Source organism: Rousettus aegyptiacus, unplaced genomic scaffold, assembly GCF_014176215.1.
Source record: "Rousettus aegyptiacus isolate mRouAeg1 unplaced genomic scaffold, mRouAeg1.p scaffold_m13_p_2, whole genome shotgun sequence".
Lineage (NCBI taxonomy): Eukaryota > Metazoa > Chordata > Mammalia > Chiroptera > Pteropodidae > Rousettus > Rousettus aegyptiacus.
The window spans coordinates 39,954,844-39,980,244 of record NW_023416295.1 but is presented as its reverse complement, the minus strand read 5'-3'; the positions used below and the strand labels follow the sequence as shown (position 1 = coordinate 39,980,244).

The following is a 25,401-nucleotide window of genomic DNA, read 5'->3' as shown; positions in this document are numbered from 1 at the left end:
TGGCAAAAGAGAAAAATAAAGAGCAGGAAAAGGGCATTAACCCTTTAATTCACCCAGAAGTCTTTTCAGACTGAGGAAGAGAGACTTGTAACAATGAGGGTAGTAGATGCAACAACAATAGCCACCTATCCCTTTGTCTGTACCTTTGAGATTAGAAGCAGCACAGATCTTTGATATTTAGAAAATAGGATCCTTTTTACCCACCCTGGCTCCCACAAATTGTATGTAAGTGGCTCCTGAAATATGTGCATGGCAGCCTGCCATGGGGTTGGGGAGTAGGGGATGGGTAGCAGCTATTGTACTCAGAGCTGAAATTGACTAAAATTAAGCAAAATTTACCATTTGAGTCTTCCCCCTGGAAGTTGCAATTCTTTAATAGTCTCTGAAGTTCCAAAATAGTTGCATCAGATAGATTCCTGCAATATAATTGTTGCCTAGGTGCACAGATTCCGGGTGCTTCCTACTTCCCAGCATTATCTTTCTGTTGAGATTCGTCTGGTGTTTTTCTCATGACTAGACTGGGATTATGGGTTTTGGGGTTATGGAAATTGTTGAAGTAAAGTGCCTTCTTCATCACATCACATCAAGAGTTCATACTATCAACATAGTTTATGACTGTTGATGTTTACCTTAATTACCTGGCTGAATTAATACTTGCCAAGTTGCTCCACTGTAAAGGTTCTCCTATCTACCTTCTCCCTTTCCGTACTTTACTATTTAAAAGGAATTCAGTATGTGCAGCTCATACTTAGGAGGAGTTATATTCCCATTTAAAAATATTTTTTATTCCTAAAAATATTTTTTATTCTCAATCTCATTGCACAAGTGGGAAAAACTCTGAAGTTCATGAAGATTAAGTGACTTGCTTCTGGTCATGTCAGATAGATAGAAGAACCATATTAGAAGTTGTATATCCTCTCCAGTGCTTTTTTTTTTAAGAACAAAATTTCTTGTCAGCCACAATTAAGATGCTCTAGGCTTTCCTTAGCTTTCTATCTATTTATATTTTGTTTTTTTCTTAGTTTTTGTAGTTCTATAACTCTTCTATAGTTCATAAAATTTTTCTTATTTTTTGATTATGGTCTTCTTTATTTTCCTCTCTTTTAGACTTCATTTTTATATGCAATTTTTTATTACTAGTTTTCCCCCCAAACTGAGGAGAGCTCAGTAATATTCCTAAGGCCACCAAATGATTGTGTTTGCAGTTTACGTGCATATCCATGTGGATCTTGAGTTTGTCCTATTCCTTTCATAAATTTAAATATCTTGAGCACAATCTAACTAATTGATCTCAAAACTTTCTAGACTATTTCTAACCCTAACTCCATTTTCAAAGATAATAATATTCTTTAAAATGTTATGCTCAGATGACTTTTATATTTTTCTCTTGAAGTAAAAAATGTATTCCTTTAAAACAAATGACCCTTGAGAGAGAAAAAAAATAGATAAGATAAAGCTAAAATAAGTACAAAAATCTATTTCGAAGATGTGTAGTTTTAGATTATCAATACTCATTTACAAACCTCTCATGTATTCACTGATTGTGTTCTACTCTACTGAATATAGTATTCTTTCCAGGTTTAACAAGAAAGCTAAACAGTATTTGAAGAAATATATCCTTATATTTCATTTGACTTTCTTAAACACTTCTGGGATTGGCCAGGGTGTAACAAAGTTCACTCCAATTAATTTAATAAAATTTTAAAAAGCCATGATTGATTTTGGCTTGCCCTGTACTTTTGTCTGAGTTGCTTTGACTTGAAATTCATGTAATTTTCACTCTTCAGTTTGAAGAACACAGTACTTGTCTTTATGACAAAAATAGTTGACTATGCCTACAAAATTCAACAAGAATAAAAACCTTTTCTTTGAATTATACAATGAGTAAAGTCTAAATAGTTGCCTTACACAGACATTATTTCAATGTGTGTTATAGTCAGACAATAGGAAAAGTGCAAAGCTGAATGATTGGACCCCATTTTGTTGCTAAAACAATAGGTTATGATTTCTGAGTTAAATTTTGAAAACTACTAAAGCATAAACAAAATATTAAAAAACCCATTGGCATTTAACAACTCAATGGATCACAATACATGTATTGTTAGGATGGATCACATTTGATATTTACTTAAAAGATAATAGAAAAAGATTTCACATAGAACTTTCAATTCAGTATGTTCACCGATGCCTGAGAATGAGCCAGATACTTCTAGTGATTGCATCAAGCAATTGCAACTGCTGTCCTCGACCAATAGTTTCCTGTTGTCTGCCTTCCCCTATTCAATGGACGTGAAATTCATCAGAAGGTTCCATAACTTTTAAAAACTTAGTAATCAAGATATAATATTAGAATAAATGATAGCTCCATATACTATTCATTCTAGTTATTTGGCTATTTTGGTCTCAGTATATGAAATTTCAACTTTACGAATCATAGATTTATATAAAAACTTTACTACGTATATAGTGTAGTTTATATATATCCATATACATACATATACAAAGATTTGTGATAAAAGTAAGACATTTTTATTATAAAAAGAAAAGCAAACACTACAGGTAGGGATAAATTAGAATGTGTTATCCAATTATCCAGAGATAACTGTGTTTAACATGCTGGTATATATTCTTCTTTGCAAATATATGCACTTCTCAATCATCTCTATATCTATATTTTATCTATTCAGTATAAAATAAAAATACCATAACATAGTTTTCAACTCCTTTTCATTTATGTAGCATATCTTTTCATGTCAATAAGACAAATCTATATCTTTAAGGAGATATTCTTTGGTGAACTTCTCACTCAGTTGTTGGATCACAGGATCAATCTCTCAGCCTTGGGACTAATCTATGAGTCAGAAAGGGTAATTGGGTCAAGAAGCCTAGAGGCAGAATCCATGCAAAGTAGGTGAGGCGGTAAGAAAGAAGCCCAGCCTGGAATCTCCTCCCTTTGTGGATGGGGAGTGTGTGAGCAGGTCTGTCTTCTCTCTCCTGTTCCTTACAACTCTTTTTACACAGACAATGTAGAAATTGCCCTAGCACTGTCATAAGAAATATTTCTGACAATGCAACTAATTTTTACAGTGGAATATGGAAAAGAGAGTGTTGTCTCAGAGTAAGTGATAGGGCTGAGTGGAAAAGGAAGTTTATTCTGCTTAATGGCAAAGTTGAAGAAATTTGGCAGAGGCTAGAGTCAGTAAACAGTGGCAAGAAAGTCCATGAAAAGAGAAGTGGTTTACGCCTTAGGCTGTGAGGTTGATAACACCAAGAGTTGTTCTAGGAGCCATTTCCTTGGCCTTCTTTCTAGACTGCTGGAAGATGGGCAATTTGGGATTTCAGAAGGGATTTTTTTATTGCCTTTTTAAAAACCTTGGAGAGAAGGTTATCTCAGAAGGAAAGCACCCCCTTCTGGTCTCCTTTCATTATCAGCCATTAGACTAAGCCATGGATGTTATAAAAGAACAGGCAGTTAATAAATCATTTTGATCTACATCATTGAAAATGTTAATATGCATTTATAGAAAAGAATATCACCTAATAAATTACACCTACTTCTCTTGCAGAAATAGATGACAAGAGGGTGACCAACACACAAGCAGAAGTAAGTTTTCTTATATTTTGTGTAAGTAGATGTTTAGAGCAATTAAAAATATAATCAGTTTGATTTGATGTGATGTAAAATATGTTGGTATAACTATGATATAAAAACTAGTTTGCTTTTTCTGACTGAACAAACAGTAAAACGTGCCATTAAATCTCTTTTTTAGGTTACCTTGAGTTTCTACCTGTAAAATGACAACCCCTGAAAAAAGTTATAAAATAAACCATTGCTTTTAATGGCAAGATATGGTATTGATAATTCCAATTTAGTGACTGCTTACATATGACCACCACAGTCTTGGGACAGGCAGTGTTGGAATTCTGGAGTAACAGGTGGGAGGCAGATACCCCTCAAAGGATCTTCTGATATGTGGAGCCAAGAGCAGATTGTGAGGCCAGGGTCTCAACATACACATGTAGGAGTTCAGATAGAATGCAGGAACCAGGAGAGGTTAGGGGAGCTGATAATATAGAACACAAGGAAGTGAGTAAACTTGCACCCAGAAATGGAACAAATATTTAATAAGGTGCATGCAAACTTAGTAGTCAATTTCCATGGCTGCATGAGTAGGTATAAAGCAACACTCAGGAAAATATAGAAAGAACAAATACCAAAATACTAAAAATTTAAAGAGAGTGTTTGAAAATGCATTGGAAACTAAACTTGTACATAAATATAAAGTAGTTTTTATTAACTTTAGTTTCACTGCTATGTTATTAAACAGACTTTTCTGTAGAATTAATTTTTCTACGTGACTTTTGAATATGTGTATGAAAATAAATATATAAGAAATCTGGGAAGTGCTTCCTTCTCAAAATTGACCAGAAGTGACTGAATACAATAGAGGTAAATAGGAAATGTGAATCATCTACATGTTTATATTAATGTAGAGTCACCCTGTCTGCACTTGGGCATAATGGACTGGTACTAAAATGTTTTATTCTAAACAAATTTGGTACTATTTGTTTGGTTGATATGAATTTGGCAACTATTCAGTTGAATTTTTTACTTTTCAGTAGATTGTTTTCACATCAGGTAAGTGCCAACATCTTGATTGTACCTTTGAGAACAATTAAACTTTAGCATGTAGAAGAAAGGTGCCTCGAGTTCTATTTACAACTTTGTGAAACAGTTCCTATTTTTTTTAGACTGTGTACACAATGTTTTACTAATATGCATGGCAAGTCTAAATTAATCTCCCAACAGTAACTAATCATACTTGAGCTTTTCTAAGAAAAAATAATTACTGCAGACACTAAAACATCTACCTTTGACACATTGAAATATAAATCAACACACTATTAAAAAGGAGTCTTTATGTTATTATAATAAATAATATTATATATACATATATATACAACATGAGTATGAATTTGCAAGTCCACTGATACGTGGATTTTTTCAATAAATGCAGTTAAGCCCTTCAAATCTGTGGATTTTGCGTATGCAGATTCAATCAACTGCAGATTAAAAACTGTATTTTCTCATTCCCACTTGCAGTTTCCCAGCCCCAAATTCCCAGCTGTAGATGGAAATTACCTTTTTCCCTTAATTTGATTGATTGAATCTGCTGATGTGAAGGACCAACTATAGTTGAGTTTTGAGAGAATCAAAAATTACATTCAGCTTTTTTACTTGGGTGGAGCGTGGGCGCCCATAACGCTTGTATTGTTTAAGGGTCATCTGTAGAGAGAAAGACATCCTGATCCAGTGTGCTCAGTTAGGTCAGGGTGTTAAATAGCATTTTTGTTAGGAAAGGACTTACCTTTTGGACATAGTAAAAAATATTATCCTAACATTTTAATTCCAAGTAAGAGGAGATATTAGATTGAATCTATTAATTCTAGAGGGTTATAGATTGGAATTACTGACCAAGGACACTAATTATTCCTCCAGAGCCACTCAGCAACCCTGTGAACAGGATAATTACTCCATAGGTTTTGAGTATATTTTGTCCTGGCACTTATGCTTTTCTTTCAAATGGAAAAGATTAGTGACCCTTTTTCTCTTTCTTTAAATGAAGTTACTAGGTTGGAAAATAAAAAGTAATTTCAAGATTGCAATAGAAAAGAGTTTTATGATTAAATATATTTCATAGCTTCATATATCTCTTAACACTGTACTATTAGTGAACATGTATATAATTTCTCATTGATTACAGTTATATCTCATGTTAGAGGAAATCAGAAAACTCTTTGAAATATGGCACAGTGTTGATTTCCCTCACAGAGCTGATGGCGTTGTCCTTTTATCAATATATAAAACTTTACTTTTTTCCTTTTCGTCCAGTCACAGAATGCATCCCCTAAGCAAAGGAAGCAGAGCGTGTACACACCACCTGCGATGAAAGGTACTGTTCAGGTACTGTTTCGGGTTGTTTCAGGTTGAGTTCATGGCTGGCAAGCTGTCTATTCTCCAGGACAATGTGCTTAATAATAAGCCTGCACTGTCTCAGCTCTAAAACTTAGTAATGTGACTTTCAGTAGGATCCTTTATCTATTTAAAAGTCAGTTTTATCAAGATTAAGATTGGTGATTGAAGAAGGAATAACTAGAGATGTCTCAGAATCTGTTTGGAAATTCAGATTTTCCAAAATAATGACAAAGGTTTTTCATTTACTTTTTCTCACACATTTTCCTTAAAGAGATTTTTCCAGAATCCCTAATTACTCTTGACAGTATTGGCAGATGATTGTCATTTTTTTTTTTTTTTTGGCTTAAACAAGTAGAATTTGGAGTAGATTTAATATAAAGTGTTGCCTCATTGCCTTGTATCAGGAGCAGCTCTAAGAAACCCAATCAAACAGCTATTAGCTGTATATGTAACAGCTGTTGAAATAACAACTAAGAATGTTAGTTGAGATTCTGGCATTTTCCCAGTATTTCCATCCAAAATTAGAACTGCTAAAAGAACATCTAAGTGTGTCAGAATTTTGACCAACATAAATTCCAGGAAAAGCTTCTTTTATTTCTCACACCAAAATGTTCCTGACATAAGGCAGAGTGTGTTCAATCCAGTCGCTCATGTTCCAGTCTGGTGCTTGGGCCTTTGGCCCAATGGATCATCGTGTAGTCGTCCAGCTTGGTTTCAACTGCAGGAGAGGCCAGCTGAGCAGCTTCCTCTGGAGTCTGGAGAGTTGTCTAAATTGAGAGTGAAATTTTCCACTCTCTATTCTCTCTAGATTTGAGGCCTTTTCAGGGAGGTGGGATATAAATGGACACATTAATAGCTACTTTCAGTAAACTTCCTTTCTGTGAAGCCATAAAACATCAAGTTTGCTTGTTTGTAAGACTGCAGTAAATAATGCAATCATTAGCACTGTAGTTCATTCCAGGGTAATTATTGAGAGTATCAGGCATCTCTCTCTGAAGATCAATGTAATCATTTTGAAGATATTTTCCCTATCGTAAACTATCTTGTACTTTCAAGACATATAAATTTTGGCATAAATGGGCAACAATGAAAGATATATGTTTACTCATAATGATTTCCTCTGTTCTATTTTGGGTTAGCTTAACTACAGTAATACTGTTCTCATGTCCTCAGAAAAAAATAGTATCATTTTTAAAGTGAAATCTTAAAATCAAGGCCCCAAGGGCTCATGGTTTTCATTATATTTAGTTCTCAAATATCATAAGAATGTGAGATCTAACATTTAGGGAAGTTAGTCATAGTTCACATTTTTACATATAACCTGGCTGCCGTTAAGATCTCAAATATAGGTATTCAATGATAATCACTTTTGGTCATGAATTAAAAGCTTGAGAAAGCACAATAATTCTATCAAGAGGCTATCAGGGTGTTATTACAAGCCACTTAACATCCTCATTTATAACCAGTAAGTACCTGGGTAAGCCTCCTGTTTCTGATAAAAGAAAAGAGAAAGCAAAACCACATGTTTTGTTCACTCTATTCGTCCCTAAGAACTAGAAATAAATATTTCAAGACAAAATTAAGCAATGGTAATAACACATGGTGCATTATGAGCATATTAAGGAGCTTTCATAAGAAAGATGAATTAGCAAAGGAAATGTTACTGAGATACTAAATGCAATAATACAATTGCTCTGAAATGTATAATTCTTCAAATTGCAGTGGAACCTACAATTATGGAGTGTAAAAAACACTTTGCTGTGAGACCAAAGCAGCAACAGATGTGATTAAGAGTTATGAAAAAATATCAGGCCAACTAGGGCTTCATGAAGGATCCAGTGAGAAACTGGTTAGTAAAACAAAACAAAACAAAAATAAATTAGCAAGATTCCTTTACTCTCCTCTCGTACTAGGTTGTGAGGAGTTACAGAGTACAGAGGCCAAAGTGGCAGTAGGGGAGAGATACCACTTTCCACCTATGCCACTTCAATGAATACCTACACAGACTAGTTTCCTATCGCCTACATTCATTTATTTTCCTCTCTTTCAGTTACGGTGGTACTTATGGCTCCACCAGTTTTCAGGAAACAGAAACATGTTCAGGTTACCTCTTTTAACGAGAGTTTTATATGAAAGTATTGAGAGGAAGAAATAGAGCAGAGGAAACCATTTTAACAGACTCACTGTCAGGTCTGATATGCTGATAATTCCCAAATTTATATCTGCAGTCCTAGCACCTCCTGAACTTCGGACTCCTTTTTCCAACTAGCTATCAAATTTCTTCACTTGAATGTTATTAGGCTTCTCAAATTTAACATATTTGAAACCAAACTCATCGGCTCTTTTCCGATTTTCCCCATCTCATTAAATTGTATTCAGTTGTTGAGAACAAAATCCTTTGTGTAATCTTTGACTTCCATCCCTTACCCAACTCATCGTCTACACTCATTAGCTCTAATTTCAAAATGCATCCTTTATTCGACTGGTGTTCACATATTCCACTGCCACTGCCTTGTGCATACCATCATTCTTTCTTGCTGGGGCTGCTAAAGTAGCCTTCTAACTGGTCTCTCTGCTTCCGCTCTTGCTCCTCAAATTAGTCTTCACATAGAAGCCAGAGTAATTCCTCTAACATACAAATGTGATAATACCATCCCCTTGATTAAAATCCTCAGTGTATTCCTGTTACATTCAAAATAAAATTAAAACTCCAGCCATGGCTTACAAGTCCCTGGATGAGATGCATTGGCTTTTCGACCTTATGTTCTTGTACACCACCCTTGTTTATTGGTGTCCAACATCATGGACTTTTTTGCTAGTCTTAAATATGCCAAACAGACTTTCATTTCAGAGCATTTGTACTTTCCATATTCTCTGCCTGGAATGCTCTTTACCCAGTGGCCTCATAGGTGGCCCAGCTAATGTTACCTCCTCAGAGACGCTTTTCCTTTCCTGGTAATTGTCCCTTCTACCATCACTATCTATGTCCTTATATACTGCCTTATTTTTTTCTATACCACTCACCTAGAACTATAGTTTTATTCATTTGGGAAGGCCCAGAACCTAGAATGTATGCTTGGCACATAGTAAGTGTTCAATAAATAGTCGTTGAATAAATAAACTGTAATAAACTGGGGAATCCAGCCACACTGTCATCTGATCAGAAGTAGGTATCTCTTGAGCTTTGTTCTACTGATTGTCATATTCAGATAATCAAAAGTTCCAGGTGATTCTGTGGCTGCAAGTCTAAAGATTGACCAGATTCAGAAAGCCAATCACCTATCCAACATGTCCTTGTGTCATAGATAGCTCATAGAGATCAAAGAGATTGTAAGATCAAAACTAACATGTTCAAAACTGACATTTTGATCTCTGCAATTTATCATTTTATTCTCCACTATTATCCTTCTCAGGAAGCAGAATTTTCATTTGTCTAGGATCTTATTCTTGAGTTCTGGGAGTCTTCGGTCATCCTCTCCCTCTCCACACTCTGGTCAACAGGAAAGCACTGGGTCTTGTGGATTGCACCCCAGCAGAATCTCTTCACCTTTCCTCTTTTATCTCCAGGGCCACCTCCATATTTCAAGTCACAACTATTTCTTTGCCAGGGTATAATTGGTTACTCTCCATCAAGTCTTTCTCTTTTTGCTTCCCATCCATTTTCTACACTATAGCCAAAGTGAACTTTTAATGCAAAAGTGATTATGCCACTTCCCAGTTAAAACTCTTCAATAGTTCCTCCCATTGTCATTAGATATAATCCCTATACCAGAGCAGAGTTTTCAAAGCTGACTGCCCAAGGTCTCCAATCTGCCTCTTTTCCCCATACCCACTAGTCCCAGCCACACAGGTCTTGTGCCAGCTTCTGAATGCACCAAGCTCTTTGCTGTTTCAGGAAAGATCTTGAACACGTTTTCCCCTTCACATAAAGTGTTCTCCCTTGCCTCTTTCTTTTCCTAACTTTTCATTTGGCTAACTCCTATTCATCATTTAAGCCCTGTCTTTAAAGGTCAGTTCCTGAAAGAAGCATTTTCTAACCCTCCATACTAAATTTTCTATAGCTATAACTCTCTATTAGTAGTTATAAGTTCTCTATAGTTCTTTCATTGCAAATAATCACAAATAATCACAATGTCCAATTTTATTTATTTATTTATTTATTTAGGATTTGTATTATTAATTAATTAACTTATTTTTTAGCGTCTGTCTTTCCAATTAGGCTGGACGTGATCTAGATGAGTGATTATGTGGCAGCAGTGACAGCGTCCATTTTCTTCTCTACCGTATCCGCAGGGCCGAACATAATGCTCGGGACCTGAGCCATGCTTATAAATATACTTTTAAATAGGTTTTAAAAATATCCCCAACACTAGTATTGGTAAATGAATTATTTCCTTAGGGTATCTACATTTTCTTTGGTTTGTCTATCAGAAAGACATTTTCCCTGTTAAGGACCCTAGAACTTTGTATTCATGGATTCTTGTTCTATATCTTGTTTCTATTTGTGGCAAACTTTAAAATAACTACTATCTAAATATTTCAAGACATTTATCAGGTCCTTATCTCACCTTTAACTTCCTTCTTTCCAGGTTAAATATATAGATGTCAATTATGCTTACCAGTTAGTCTTTTCATGTTTACTCTTGATCTCCTAATAAGCTCCCCTTTGCCTGTGTCATTCTAGAAGCAGTTCATTCAAAATCAACATAATATTTAAGATGTGGTCTGACCAGAAAAAGAGAAAACTTTAATTAGCCCTGTTACCTACTTAATCTCATATAATTTGATTCTATTAATGCAACCCAAAATCTTATTAGACTTTTGTGACAGCCGTATACATTGGTAATAAATAATGAGCTTACTATAAATTCAAACTTTCGAGCCCTTTTCGTATATTGCTTTTAAGCCATGTTATTCGCTATTCATTCCCCATTTTAAAATTATGTCCTTCTTTAACCAGAAAGCAAGATAGTCCTGTCATCCTACTTCTTTCCTCTTTTTAGAGTGAGGCTGTCACATGAACATGTCATATTTTGTACCATAATTCTTTCATCCATTCTATTTTCTACTATTTCAATTGTGTGTCATCCATGGATAAGAAAACTTAACTTTGGTATTTTTATCCACATTTTTTTGTAAACATATCAAAGAGAAAAGTGCAAAGAGAGGGCCCTTCAGCACACATATCTGACTCTGGTTGACATTGATCTCCCTGAATGCCATCACCATTCAACCAATAATAGAATAGACTTATTATATAAGGATTTTATCCCTTCAAAACAGAGGATATTATGAGCACTTTCGTTGGATATTGTTATATGTTAGATATCTTGTGCTGATCATATTTTTTATCTATACAGATGAACCATAAATTTATAATCTATATTATGTCTAAAAATAACAGATGTTGAAGTTTGCATAGAAAACAGACTCACTTTTCCATTACCCTGTATAATATGGTTCTTTATAATTATATAAGTAGAAAGTTCTGAAAGTTATCAGAAAAATGATAGCTGACTACTGAATATCAATGTGCACTTCTCTGGTGTTTATGTGGTGGTCAGCCCTGTAATTTACAGAACAGCCAATTAAATTATTGTTGGATAGCTCAAATCATGTTTTCAGAAAAGCAGAGTAGGTTTGGAATTTGGGACGGGAAATGGATGACTTATTTCCGCCTCCATTTTACGTTTGTGTGTGTTTTACTGGAATGCAAATGCCTTCAATTGAAGAGAGCAGAGCTAGTGCTATTGATTTAAAAGGAAATCTGAACATGAAACAAAGCAGCTGACTGAAAAATGACTTCGTACAGCAGGGCCTCTTAGTATTACATTACCTATCTTAATGCATCGCAAGTCAGATTTTTCTTGTACTTCTGAAAATATTTTGCTCCTCTCAGTCTTCATAATTTCTTTAAAAGAATAGTTTGGCTCCTCAGTGCCCAGAGGTTGTTCTTCCGATCTGTCAAACAGGTCTTCTTTGAATGCCTGTGGCACTGTAACTCCTACATTTTTTTCTCCAAGCAGGGTTGTGATCTTGATATTTTATCTTGATTTAACCTCTTTTCCCAATAAAGTGATACATGGAAATAAGGAATAACCAAGGGAAGGGAAAAAAAATCAAACCGGCTCAATAAGAAGTTGTCCAAAGTGGTTTTTGGAGAGAGGCAGATGACAATGACAAGGATGTGACATGTAATATTAACTGAAAGGTAATCTTCAAATAAGGGTGTTGATCATAATTTCATGGGACCCAACATAAAAAGACATGGACTTTGGTGGGTAAGTGATCAGGGTTCAAACCTCTCAGCACCACCATTTATTACCTGTTTAACAGCAAGTCGGCCAGTTTAACTTGACTCCCTTCTCGAGTAAGTAAAAGAGAGATGATATCTACCACTCAGGATTGTGTAGGGACAAAATGAAATGATATGTGTAATTCTTAGAACAGGCACACGATATGTGGGAAATAATCTGAGTAATTATTTGAACTCTGAATTGAGTCAGGCACACCCATTCTTCATTTCCACTGACCCTCACAGAACGGAGGCAGGAGCAGCGGGAAGAGACTGAAGAGGGATGAAGAGACTTGGAGAAGTATGAAGTATCTGATGGAGCTTTGCTCTCGATCCAATGGAAGTTGAAAAGTCGGGGTTAGAGGTGCCTGGTCCAAATGAGCACGCGGACCACCAAGCCTTGCTCCATTCACTCCACTTCTATTTGCACCAGTCTCAAGTGGATTTGTGGCTTTAATCTTTGACCTTTCACTTTCTTTTTTATCAAAATCTGGTTTTTATTTCATTCCACCCAGCTTCTTCCCTCAGACACGGTGTTCCTCATTTCCCAGCTAACTAACAGCCTTTTTGGAGTTGTTGATATTCAAATTAATAAATCTTGTATTTTAGAAAAGCTTAAGAACAAAGCAATGGTTAATGGTGAATTTGGAGGTGCTAAAGAAAGTGACACAATAAATATTTCTAGCCAGAGGGATGAAAAGGAAATCGCTTTATATAAATTCAGCCTATGATTAAGTAATGTCAGCAGATTAACAATGATTATATCAAATTGTGACCAATCCACTCTTTCTGATTTCAAGCTTCTTGTTATTGTGACTAAAAAAATACTCAGAACAGAGCAGGCTGTTCTCATCACTCCCTGCACTTTGAAAATCTAAGGAAAAGAGAGAAGGTAGCAAGATCTTTTAGCTTCTTATCAGGCCATCTCCAACAAACTGCATTCCTTTTTAAAATATTTCTGTCCCTCCGTGGGTGTTATCCAGGTATTCATCACATTTGCCTTTCTAAATCATCATTTTTTTGACTTGTTTGTGCTGGTTATTTATTTACTGTGTAGGATGGGGCGTATTTATGCAACTCAAGAAAAGTTTCAACAGATTCTTAGATAACAAGGAACATTCTAATTATATACAAGTCTTGTTTATTTCTTAAAAAAAAAAGCATCTATTTCCAGATCCCCTTTTTTTTCATTTTTGTTTAATTTCTTCCACTAAGTTTTATATTTATCATTGAACATATCTTTGAATACAGAGAACAGGGTCAGTTTAGAGACCTGATCCAAGAATGTACCTTCCTGTAAGTCATTAAAATATCCTTTTTTCCCCCTGAGATTAACATTGAAAGTGAAGCAAGACAAGAAACTTAATCTCATGTAGTGCCACTAACACTTTGAAAGAGACCACTATTTGTTAATATAGTTTCATTTATGTTTCTCTCTCTCTCTCTAATACATATTAAATTAATCTTTTAAATTTCCATCCCTCTGTACAAATAATATACTTCTTTTAAAATTGCTCCCTACATTGAGAGCAGGGAAAGAGATGAAATTTTGCATTTGGTTTGAACAGATGAATCAAGATGCGCTATCTTTGGGTCTTTCCCAAATACGCAAATGGTAAAATTCCATTGTGTAAGCACTAATGATATTACTGCTGCAAACTACATGTGAGCCTCCACTGTGTGCTAAGTGCTGCATCAAAGCGCTGTGGCTACAGAGGTGAAGGATGAGGTCCCTGGCCCCTGGGAGACCTGTCTGGAGGAAGCTACGCACCAGCAAACAGGTAGAGCTCACAAGGAATCCTTGAACAGAGAGCCGATAGAGTCAGCAGGGAACGTGAGGGAACCCACACTAAGTCTGGGGGACAGGAGGCTGGGGCCACTTTCAGATCACAGAAGGAACAGTCATCTTGACACATACATCTGCAGAGTACAATAAACGGAGTCCTGAAAAAGTGGAACACATGGCTCACCATCGTCAATCCTCCTGCTCATAATAACTTGCAAAGCATTTAAGATGACATTGTAAATGGTTCGCAACTTTGTCTTTCCTCCTAATATTACTTATAAAACAGGATAAGGTCCAGCGCAAATTATACTTTTTAAACATAAACTTTATATCTTAGAACTTTCAGATTTACAGAAAAATTATGGTGATAGTATAGAGAGCTCCCATATAACCCTGATCCAGGTGCTCCTGTGCTTTGTATCTTATATTGGTATGGTACATTTGTTACAATTAACTAAAGTCGATATTTTATTAGTATTTATTTAGCTTCTGCCTAATGTTCTTTTTCTGTTCTAGGAAGCCATCCAGGATACCACATTACATTTAGTTATCATGTTTCCTTAAGCTTCTCTTGCTTGTGACTGTTTCTTGGATTTCCTTGTTTTTGATGACCTTGATAGTTTTGAGTAGTACTGGGCAGGTATTTTTTAGAATTTTCCTTTATTAAGATTTTCAATGTTTTTTTTTTTTATGATTAGACTGAGGAGATGGGTTTTGGGGGAAAAGACTACAAATATAAAGTGACCTTTTCGTTACATGACATAAAGAGCACATACTATCAACATGACTTATTACTATAGTTGTTGACCTTGATCACCTGGTTGAGGTAGTGTTTGTCAGGTTTCTCTACTATAAAGCTACTCTTTTTTACCTCCTTCCCATACTGTTCTCTTTGGAAAGAAGTCACCACGTGTAGCTCACACTTAGGGAATGGGATTATACTCCACTCCCTTGAAGGATATATATCTACAAAATTATTTGTAATTCTGCACAAAATAGTTGTTTCTTCTCCCCCATTTGTTTATTTATTCAATTATTTATTTCTTATCAGTATAAACTTATGGATATTTATTTTATACTTTGGATTTTAACTCAATACTTATTTTGTTGCTAAAATCGTCCCAGCTTTAGCTACTGGGAGTTTTTTCAGTTTACTCCTGTGTCCCTTTGACATACTTTGTTACTATGAGTTGTTTGTTTGTTTGTTTGTTTGTTTTAGCATATCCTTACTTTCTGGCACTACAAGATACTTCGTGTTCATTTGTATATTTCCAGTCTCGCTTTTAGAATCAGTCATTTCTTCAAGGATCCTTCAAGTTACAATTTTAATTCCTTTTTGAGTCAGTATACTGTAAAACCTATGTTTGCATCAGTATATAGTTACTAAAAATAGAAAAATCTATCTCTTGTTCTGCAGAATGTATGTGCATCATATCCATTAGTGCTTAGGAAGGTTAATGCTACACTATCAGCATGCTAAGATCTACGCACTGTGCTCTGATTAATGCTAATGAGAGTTTCAGGAAGAAAAAGCAATTCCTAATAGAATAGGCAGATGTTATCTTTATGAGCTTGCCTTACTTCATTTAATACCTAATACAGTATTCCCTGATGAGATTTCTTGGATGAGATTTGTATTGCCCCTTTATAGATGTGGAATTAGTAATAGATTTGCAGCCTTCGTGGAGACTGGCTGTTTGCTTTATTTAAGTGAGAGATTTAAAAAAGCAATGTTTATTCCATCTAATATTTGTGTAGTGCTTCAACATACGTAATTGTGTTTTTGTATAATTTATTTGTTTCTTACAGAAAACCATCTAAAGTTTCATAGGATCTTTTATTTTAGAGAATGCTGAGGTTTATAGAAGAGCAGAGTTCCCACGTTAAATATTATTCTCCTTTAGAAGGCTAAATTGTGACATGAGCTTTTTTTACTTCTCTATTGGAATAGCAATAGGCCTCATTTTTTCCACTTACTCATCTATGCTCTTTGCCTTTTAAAATCCAGAGATCTTTCAACCTCACAACTTAATGGAAAGTTTTTACAACATATTCTATACCAGAATTCCTACAAAATGCTTAGTACTTTTGTTTATAATCATTTTTAAAATTTTAAACTTCCATAATAGAGCCTATGTAATAACAATTTTGTACTCAAAATGAGTTTACCTTTAATCTTGTCTCTCTCTAATTCACATTCCCACCAACCCTGACAACTTACTACACAAATCTGACCCTGCGTCTTTTTGTTTTAAAACCTTTCAACAATGCATCAATTCCTTTAGAATAAGGACTCAGAAATAATGTTCAGGACCGTTTACAGTTTGGTTTCCTCATATCTGCCTAGCCTGACCTCTTGCAATAGCCTCCTTTTTTTTTCATGGTGTAGCAATGCTGAACTGATTTAGTTCTTTGAAAATAAGGCTTGTTTTCTAGCCTGCACTTATGTTCTTTAGCTCTATTTAAATAGATGTTCTTTCTCTATCCTTCCTAATTCTAAATCCTTTGAGCTGTGCTACTTTGAGATTCAAAATGCACTGTACATATCTCTTTATGTGGTTGGGGAGAATAAACAATTTTCATTCTACCCTTCTAAATTCTTTTGGATGGTCTAACTTAACCAAATTAACATAGGCATTTTAATAGGAGAAAATAACTAAATTTATTACATATGTACATATTGGGGTTCCATAAAAATATGGTACCCTAGAACATATCAGGCAGTTGAGGCTTATATGCTACCTTGAGCTAAGAAGAAGAGGGGGTGTAGGTTGAGGTTTGGAACTTTAAATGGCAGTAAGACAATTCACATGGAGATAGAAAAGCAAATGTTTGGTAAACAAATGCTTGCCGGGCTATCTTACCAATGGAACACATAGAGGACTTTGATCAAATGGGCCTTGCTAGGTGCCTCTCTGTCTAACATATACAGCTCATATTAAACTATAGTTATCTTTGATGACAGCTTCCTTCCTAAAGCAGGTCCTCTATCTAAATTTTTAGGCAGTTAAGGGGAAGGTCAAAAGCTTTTTCTGAGCCTTTCATTTCTTGAAAACAACCTGCTTAAAATAATCAATATCCCAAAAGGCATATTTTGGGGTGGTAAACTCTACTCCCCTTCAGTACCTCTAGTTAGACTGAATTTCTTAAGGACGAGGCCAATGTCTTATTTCTCTTCCAAGAGTATTATTATTTATCTTCCACATATATTGCAGCAAGCTCTTAGTAAATGCTGAATCAATAAGTAAATAATCTTTCTGATTTAAAACTATGAATTTAATAGCTTAAATTTAGCCATATTGAAAAAAATTATAAATTTCTGGTGCCATTTTACTCACTTTCATTCACTTACTCACTCATTCATTCTACAAACTTTTATAAAATGCTTGCTATCTTTCAGGTCATATATTAGGCTCTTTTAGTCCAAGATGAGCTATGCAATCTTTGTCCATAGAAAAAATGTAGCCAAGTGAAAAAGAAGTTGTATAAAAAAATATGTTCTATAATATTGAAATGGACAAGGGTATTTGAATGCAGAAATGGAAATCATTAGTTCTCCTTGTCACTAATAGTGAAGACATCGCAGAAGAAATGAACCTCATTTGTTAATTGAGGGGTAAGTAAGATTTTCAGAGAAGCCTGAGGGGTGGATTCTAGGCAAGGAGTTGAGCAGATGCAGAGGTGCAGACTGTGAAAGGGCATCTGAATCCAGAACACGGTGAGACTAAGGGTAGAGGCTGTGGAGAAAAGAACCCTGGCAGATGCTGAGGACTTGTTAAAGGTTCCATGTGCTGTGTACTCAGGAGGTGAGATTTTATCTTGAGACAGCAGAACATTTTCCAACAATTTTTAATATTACTTGGTATGTTACTGTGCTCTCATGAATGCTTTAAAAATATAAGAGAGGAGAAAAGTGACAAAGAATTTGATTTACAGAGTTAATTTTTAAAGACTGGTCTACCTTAGATTTTATTTGCCTCAGCAACTCTGCCTGCTTTCAACGCTCTTATTTATATAAGAATGACTTGGAGCCAAACTTGTTTGTTTTTACTTTAATGCATACAGACTTTCTAAATAATATTTATGACTTGTGAGAAGTTGAAATACTCATCATATTATTTTCCAAAATAAATGAATGGAAATCCAATTAGATACGTGTTACAATACATAAATGTCAAAATAAATTAAGAAATTGGTTCTTAGTGGGGCAAATTTAAGATAGGATTACCTTTTTTTACAAACTGTCTTAGTCTATAAAACTTTTCTAAATATTTTCCATTTAAACCTTATCTTAACCTCAAAAAAAAGATCTGATTTGCAAGATAATGTTAAGAAGTTTTATTAATTCCTTTCTTAGTGGGTTCTCAAGATGAACTGTCCCACATTTCACTTGTCAGAGCAGACTGCACTCTTTCTGTGGAATGTTTATTATGGGATAATAAAGGTGTCAGCATTGCTATCAATCAATATACAAATATTTATTAAACTCAAACTCTTTGCAAAGCTCTGAGCTGTGTGTTATTTTAAACAATGAACTATCAAGTTCTAAAGCGCCCTAGGTCAAATTCGAGGAAGGTTTACAGTTTTGTTTTTTTCATTAAGAGACAAAATACCAAGTAGAAGCAAGAGCGTCTGAAGGACAATTTCAGGAAATGACTAGGCCCCCAAGATAAAAATTACATGATAAGCATTGCATTTATGATTTATGATCTGTATTCTACATCACTTCCTTTGCAGTATAATTATCAATGAAAACTTGTGCTTTCATTATCCCTCAACGGGTATGCCGAAACTATACTTTTTTTTAACAGAAATTTTATTCGCTGCACACTTGAAAAACTTTCTAAAATTTTATTCTCAAAATCAAACTTAAAATTATCTTACTGACTTCCAACGAGCTATCTTAGAGCAAGGTTCTCACATGTTTTCCATCACTATCACAACCCAAAGACAATCTCAGCTTTAAATACAGCTGGACTAATATCGATAATGGGCTTGGAGAGCTGGAAATGGTGTCATCTTGCCCCTTCTGAATCTGAGGCCATTACTCAGTCTACTATTAAATATTTCATTCTTAAAAGCGTATTGGTCCTTCTAGACCCTGGCAGTCCAGAGGCAAATGAAAAATGGGAGTAAACAGTGGAAGTAACAAGCAAAATGACTGTAAGAGATGTGAGAGCTTGCTGAGGAGGGAAGAAACAGAAACACTACGAATTTACACAGCAACTTCACTGTTTAAGACAAAAGATCAAAGCAGTGACCTTGAGTCACTCAGGAAAAAAGTACTATTTTTATCATAATATGTATTTTAAAGAGCAGGAAAGTGAAAGAATACAATAAAAGATTTTAAATCTCAGTGACTTTTTTTTTTGTAATTTCTACCCAATGTGGTATGTACTCCGCATTACCTGAAAATACAAGTATTCATGCTTTCTTATTCTTTCCTTTTCCGAAGCCTTGATGATGGGTGATCTTTTACAGTGGCCACTCGCTAGTGACGGTGTGAAATGACAGGAAACAGGGAGAGGTCTGGAGCTCAGTAGCTCATAAACTAGTGTTTTAGTCATGCCAGGACATTAGGAAGGCTGTGAAAACAAACTTGGCCTACTTAGCAATTTTGCCTGAGTCACCACCACTTTACCGCCTAAATGCAACAGAAATTTCGTTTAAAATCTTTCTCAGAAATGAAAAGGTGAAGACCAACTTGCAAGATTCCTTCCATTTCCTACAAAACATTTCATCTGGTAAGTTGAAAGTGTCACCTTGAAATAATAGAAAGTGTTTTTATTTTTCCTTTTGGAGTGAACTCTTTAGCCAAATTACCCATGCCATAATGATTCACTGTCAAAGATAACACATTTTAATGCTCTTTTTATGGACTAGTTCAGAAAATAATTAGTAATTAATAATAAAAAGAAATCATTCTTCCATACTATGATACTTGGAGAAATTCTTCACCTAATTTTAAATTTTTTTGATTGTTGGAACTATTTAAGACTCTATGTCCATTTCAAGTGAATCTATGAAGTCTAAATGTCCTAGTTCAATGTGATGATCTCTATATTATCAGTTTTGTCTCTTAACTTAGAAAGTTCAGTGAAAAATAAACATATTTCATTCATTAAAAATTACTACTGGATGATCATGTTTCCCTTGTGTAATAATAGGTCTCAATATAGATTTTTGTGTGGCAAAAAGAAAAAAAGATTTGAAAAGTGATTTAAAATGTATTTTACTTTGAACTATATGTAATAAGTATCATTCTATCTTTAGGTTGTAAATTTAGTCCCAGTATTTATTATTTTGATGTTTTCCTTAAAAGTTTTTATCCTATTATTGTGGGAATTAGTCTGGATCTTTTAGGATAGTTCTTGGTGTCTCTCTAGGTAACTATATATCAAGGGTTTTGAACTTCTAGGGGACTAGAACAAGAAAAGAAGTTCTCTCCTTCAATCTATTCATCTTTTTTAAAATTGTGAGCAAAAGTTACCTGTCCCTATCTTTGATATTGTAGAAGAAATGATGTATGTAAAAATTAGCTCAGGAAGGAAGGAGTATTGGACTTGAGATTTCCTATATTGTTTCCTTTTGTACTTTAAACTGTAATGGTTAATGAAGTTGATTGGAGCTCTTCTAAATATTCTAACCCTACCATTATTCTTGACATAATTTCTTCTCTAAACAATAAATTGATTAGCACTTGTGCAATAATTTTCTCCAAAATATTTTTCTATTGTTCTTTCTTAATTATACTTGCCCATAGTAACTTGCTTATACTATTTTCAACAGTACATTTTTTCTACTGCTAAGTATTCAATTGGATTTTAAGTAATATGAATCCTAACATGAAGATATATGAGAAATTCATTTGCCATAGATTCTTAACCTATTTGATGATATTGATCTCTGCATAATCCTTTAAACTAAGCTTACTCATCCTAAACATTGTAAAAAACAATGATAATAGAATTAATTTTACTTTGGGCTTTCTTAGAAGATGGTAAGCAAAGTATTATCTGATTATTATTTAATTAATATTCTATAATTACTTGGGCATACAGATATATCATAGAAGTAATAAAAACTTTTAAAAAATTTTAGTCTATTTAAAATTTAAGGAGTACAAACATTAATACGACTTGACAACTAAAAACTAAAACTCTCCTTCATGACCTCAAAGAATCCCAAACATAACTTAAACATTGGTACAGTAAGCTATGTGTTTGGGAATAACCTGAAATGTCATCAATTTAAATAATTTTTTCTAAAAACGTAACCAAGATAAATCAGAAACAACTGCATAGTCTTTATTTTAATGCAAATAAATTTAATTAATGTTTTAATTTATTGAAATTAGCAATGAAAAATATTCCAAAAGTAAACATCACAGGGCTTTGTTGTCAATGCCAAAGTTTTCTATTATCTTATTAATTAATAATATCACCACAGGTCTATGTTTTACATGAAAGACCAAACCAAATAATTCTTTGCATGTATCTCAGCATCCTTTGTTTTCCAGACAGGTATTTTAATCTCTTCTGACCTCTGAGATTAATATATTTTTCATGTAATTATATAATTAGTCAATAGAACAAAATAGATCCCATGGAGCCACTCCACTGGGTGCTATGTAAATATGTCCTGTTCTACCCCTGGTAATTGGCCGATAGATCTCCCAGGAGTGTTTTGATCCCTTAAATAAATACTATATGGGCAAGGGGGATGGGGAGAGCTTATGTTTTTCATTGGCAATGAAACCAGAAAAGAAGAGCTTCACATTCAGTGCTTATTACATCATTTTAAAAAGAACAAACCGCTGGTGACTATATAGCTCCCTCTGCTGGTTCACAAAGTTAAAAAAGTTCAAGTAGAAATAATGTTTATGAACTAGACTCTAAGGAGAAAAATGTGTCATTTTAGGAGTGCAGCGAAGTTAAACTAAAGAAATAAACAGCAGAAAGTCGTCTCATTTTTATGTTTCTTAAGTTTTGAGCCACTTTATTCTCTGTCTTTAATCATTTTACCATTATCTACACTTGCATTGCCTTACTTTTTGCAATAAAAAGCAGGCTCTAGAGTAATGGGCAGGTAATTTTTCTGGATAACTTCAACCAAAGTAAAATTTGTGAGTCTGTCAGCTCCATTTGAATAGTGCCATTTCTCCACAAAGTAGAGGAATTTTCATAGGGTCACTTTTAGGTCACTTTTAGTCCAGCTATATGGTTGGCAAGTAAAAGGTGTAAAGAAGTGAAAATCTTTTTTCAAGTTGACCAGTTAAAATCCTGGGTATCTCATCTTTATGTCACTGTAGAACATCTTCATTTGGTATAGGGAAAAAAAGAGCTGAAAAGAAAGGACAAGAATTGGAGAAACATGGCCTCGAATTCCAGCTCCGATAAAATCTGTGTAGTCTTCTTCAAGTTATTTATCCTATCTGCTCTTTCCTGTTTGCATCTATAATTTGGAGCTAAAATTCTCAGAGAGTTGTTGTGAGGGTTAATAAAGTAATGTATGTGTAGTATCTGGCATGTAGCAGATGCATATTACCTGTAGATAACACGATTCCTAAGAAATCTGAGTTTCTGTTCCAACCAACCAAATGAGCCAGAGTGTCAAAGAGAAATAACTTTCCTTCCAAAAATTCTGAAAGTGTATCCATATAACACATGTTCAATTGTATAAAACATATAGTTTTTATTGAAAGGTATTACTATAATTTGACTTTACTATAGTTACACAATCTACAATACAATCCTATTTATTTTTTGACGTGAAGATAAAATCAGAAATACAGTTGACCCTACAGAATTGTAAGTTCCAGAAACCTATTAAATTAGGGTATAAAGACTTTAAGTAAACAGTATATTCTGACGAGGAAGACTTAGATAGTGAGGTATAGATATTGTTAAGGTTAATGCAAATAAATGCATATCTTTAATAGCTCTCTTTTGTTATACATATAGTAAATGTGTTTATTTTAGTATATTAGGTTTTGACAAGACAGTAAACAATGGTTTTACAATCAAATAGCTAGGTAGAGAAAAGTGGTTTGAGTCTAATGTTTACATATTCTGAGCGACAGTTCGTCTCCAGGGAATACTGTGCTGTCTCTAGTTCTATGTACACAGTCTAGGTCACTCTTTATTATCAGGTAATAAAAAAAAAATAATTGAGACAGTATAGGTAGTGGTTAAGTGCAAAAGTCTGAAGCCAGAAAATCTGGTTTGAAGTTTAGCTCATTTCGCTGTCTGACCTTGAGAGAGTACATGAAGTGCCTCATCCGTGCTTCACTTTCTTCATTTAATTAAATGATGCAGCCCCAGCTTCCCAGGGCTGCCTTTACTACAAACGTGATGGCTTAAAACGACAAATTTCTTTTCTATTATTGTGGGAATTAGTCTGGATATTTTAGGACAGTTCTTGGTGTCTCTCTAGGTAACTATATATCAAGGGTTTTGAACTTCTAGGGAGGCGAGAAGTCTGAAATCAAGTTATCAGCAGGGCCATGTTCCTTTCAAAAGCTCTAGGAAAAAAGCCTTCAGTACCTCCTTCAGCTCAGGTGGTCCTGGCTGTTCCTTGGCATGCGGCAGCATAACTCCAATCTCTGCCTCCATCTCTACGTAGCCTGGATCGAAAATGTTGGATATCTAATCCAGTATGACCGTATATTAATTAAATCTGGAAAGACCCTATTATTTTTGCTACATAAGGTCACATTCTGAGGTTCCAAATGGACAGAAACTTTAGGGAGTCACTATTCATCCCACTACACACTTCACAGGGTAGTTTTGAGGATTACAGTTACTGTAATGAAAGCACTGGTATAATGCCTGTCATAGACGTTTTAGCTAAGTGACTTCTAAAATTTTACATAGTTTAGGCAGTTTCACCAAAGTTACAGGTGATCAATTGTGACTATCTGCTAGATAGCTTCCCCCGATGGCCCACTGTACCTTAAATTCAAGCCATTTAAACCTGCTTTCATTTTCACTGCCAAATAAGGACCACTAGATTCCCCAAATCTTGTAAATGGTATCACCAATCCCATTTGCCTGTCTCCTCGTCTCACAAGAGTTATAGCCTCAACATTTATAACTCCTTCTTCTTTGTTGTCTTGTCTAATCTACCACTTGGTCCTATAGCAATGGTCTCCAACCTTTTTGGCACCAGAGATTGGTGCTCCTATGAGAATCTAATGCCTGATAATCTGAGGCAGTGATGTTAGCGCTGAGGAGCAGCTGCAAATACAGATGAAGCTTCACTGGCTTGCCTGCCACTCACCTTCTGTCGTGCATCCCGGTTCCTAACAGGCCATGGACCAGTACCAGTTCATGGCCCAGGGTTGGTGATCCTTCTTATAGAGTGTACTCCGAGAGCAATTGACTTGTTATATTCTCACTTCTTTTCCAGGATTTAAATGAGAAAATGATATGCTTCAGAATAGTACTATGCCCATAATACATGCTCAATAAACATTAGTGATTACACATAATGTTAAGATCATGTAGACATTAATTCTCTAAAATTCTTGTACCTATTTGTTTTCTGCTTAATATGATGACTTATTTTATTTAGTGCATTTTTAGATGCTGTTGCATTTTAGCAAGATGGTATGGTTTAGGAGCAGTGTATACAATTATTAGAAAGAATTGTTCTTATCTAAAAAGGAGGTAAAATATTTTATGGGAACTAAAAAGCACATAGTACACACTCAATAAATGGTGGCTATCGGTATTATATGTTTTGGGGGGACCTTAGATTCTATGTGAATATCAATGGGTACAATTCATTATATGAGGTATCTGGACAAAAAAAAAAGAGTTTCATGATAGAAACTCTTATCATTATATTTCTAATGCTAGAATAATCAACATTATTCAGCACATATTGAAAGTTGAGATTCTGAAGAGTGTTGAATTAGATGAAAGTGATCACTCAGCTAAGCTAATGAGAGAGCTTTAATTCTGAAATACAACTAGCGGGGTTAAAATCGAGGTGAGCTTTCATATGGCTTTTTTTAAAAGCCATATAGATGGCTTCTTTGAAAAATATTGTGCCATGAATAAAAAATGCGCTTAGCAGCAATTACATTAATTGAGTCTAATGTGTGTATTGAAAAGCCACTTAGACAACTCTTCACATATACCTCAATCCTGTATAAGCCCATGCACATTTTACTATGACTGCACATTTTATTCTGCATATTGCCAATATTCCAAATATTGTCATAAATGTCTGGGAGAGAAGTCTCTGCAACTTTGTAATAAATGGGAAAATAATTACCACGAAAGTTCTAACTACATACACACACATCCTTTTTTAAAATGTCTTTTTGTTTTTTTA

General features: G+C 34.6%; 1 protein-coding gene across 2 annotated transcripts in view; it reads left to right on the top strand.

Annotated features, from left to right (window-relative positions):
* The window catches only part of PPP1R1C (protein phosphatase 1 regulatory inhibitor subunit 1C), a 105,369-nt gene that overhangs the window by 51,758 nt on the left and 28,210 nt on the right, over positions 1-25,401 (top strand). For both annotated transcript variants that reach the window (XM_016149793.2, XM_016149792.2), the window contains exons 3-4: positions 3,567-3,604; positions 5,894-5,954. In XM_016149793.2, the coding sequence (XP_016005279.1) occupies positions 3,567-3,604; positions 5,894-5,954 (99 nt within the window). The remainder of the gene's footprint in view (positions 1-3,566; positions 3,605-5,893; positions 5,955-25,401) is intronic.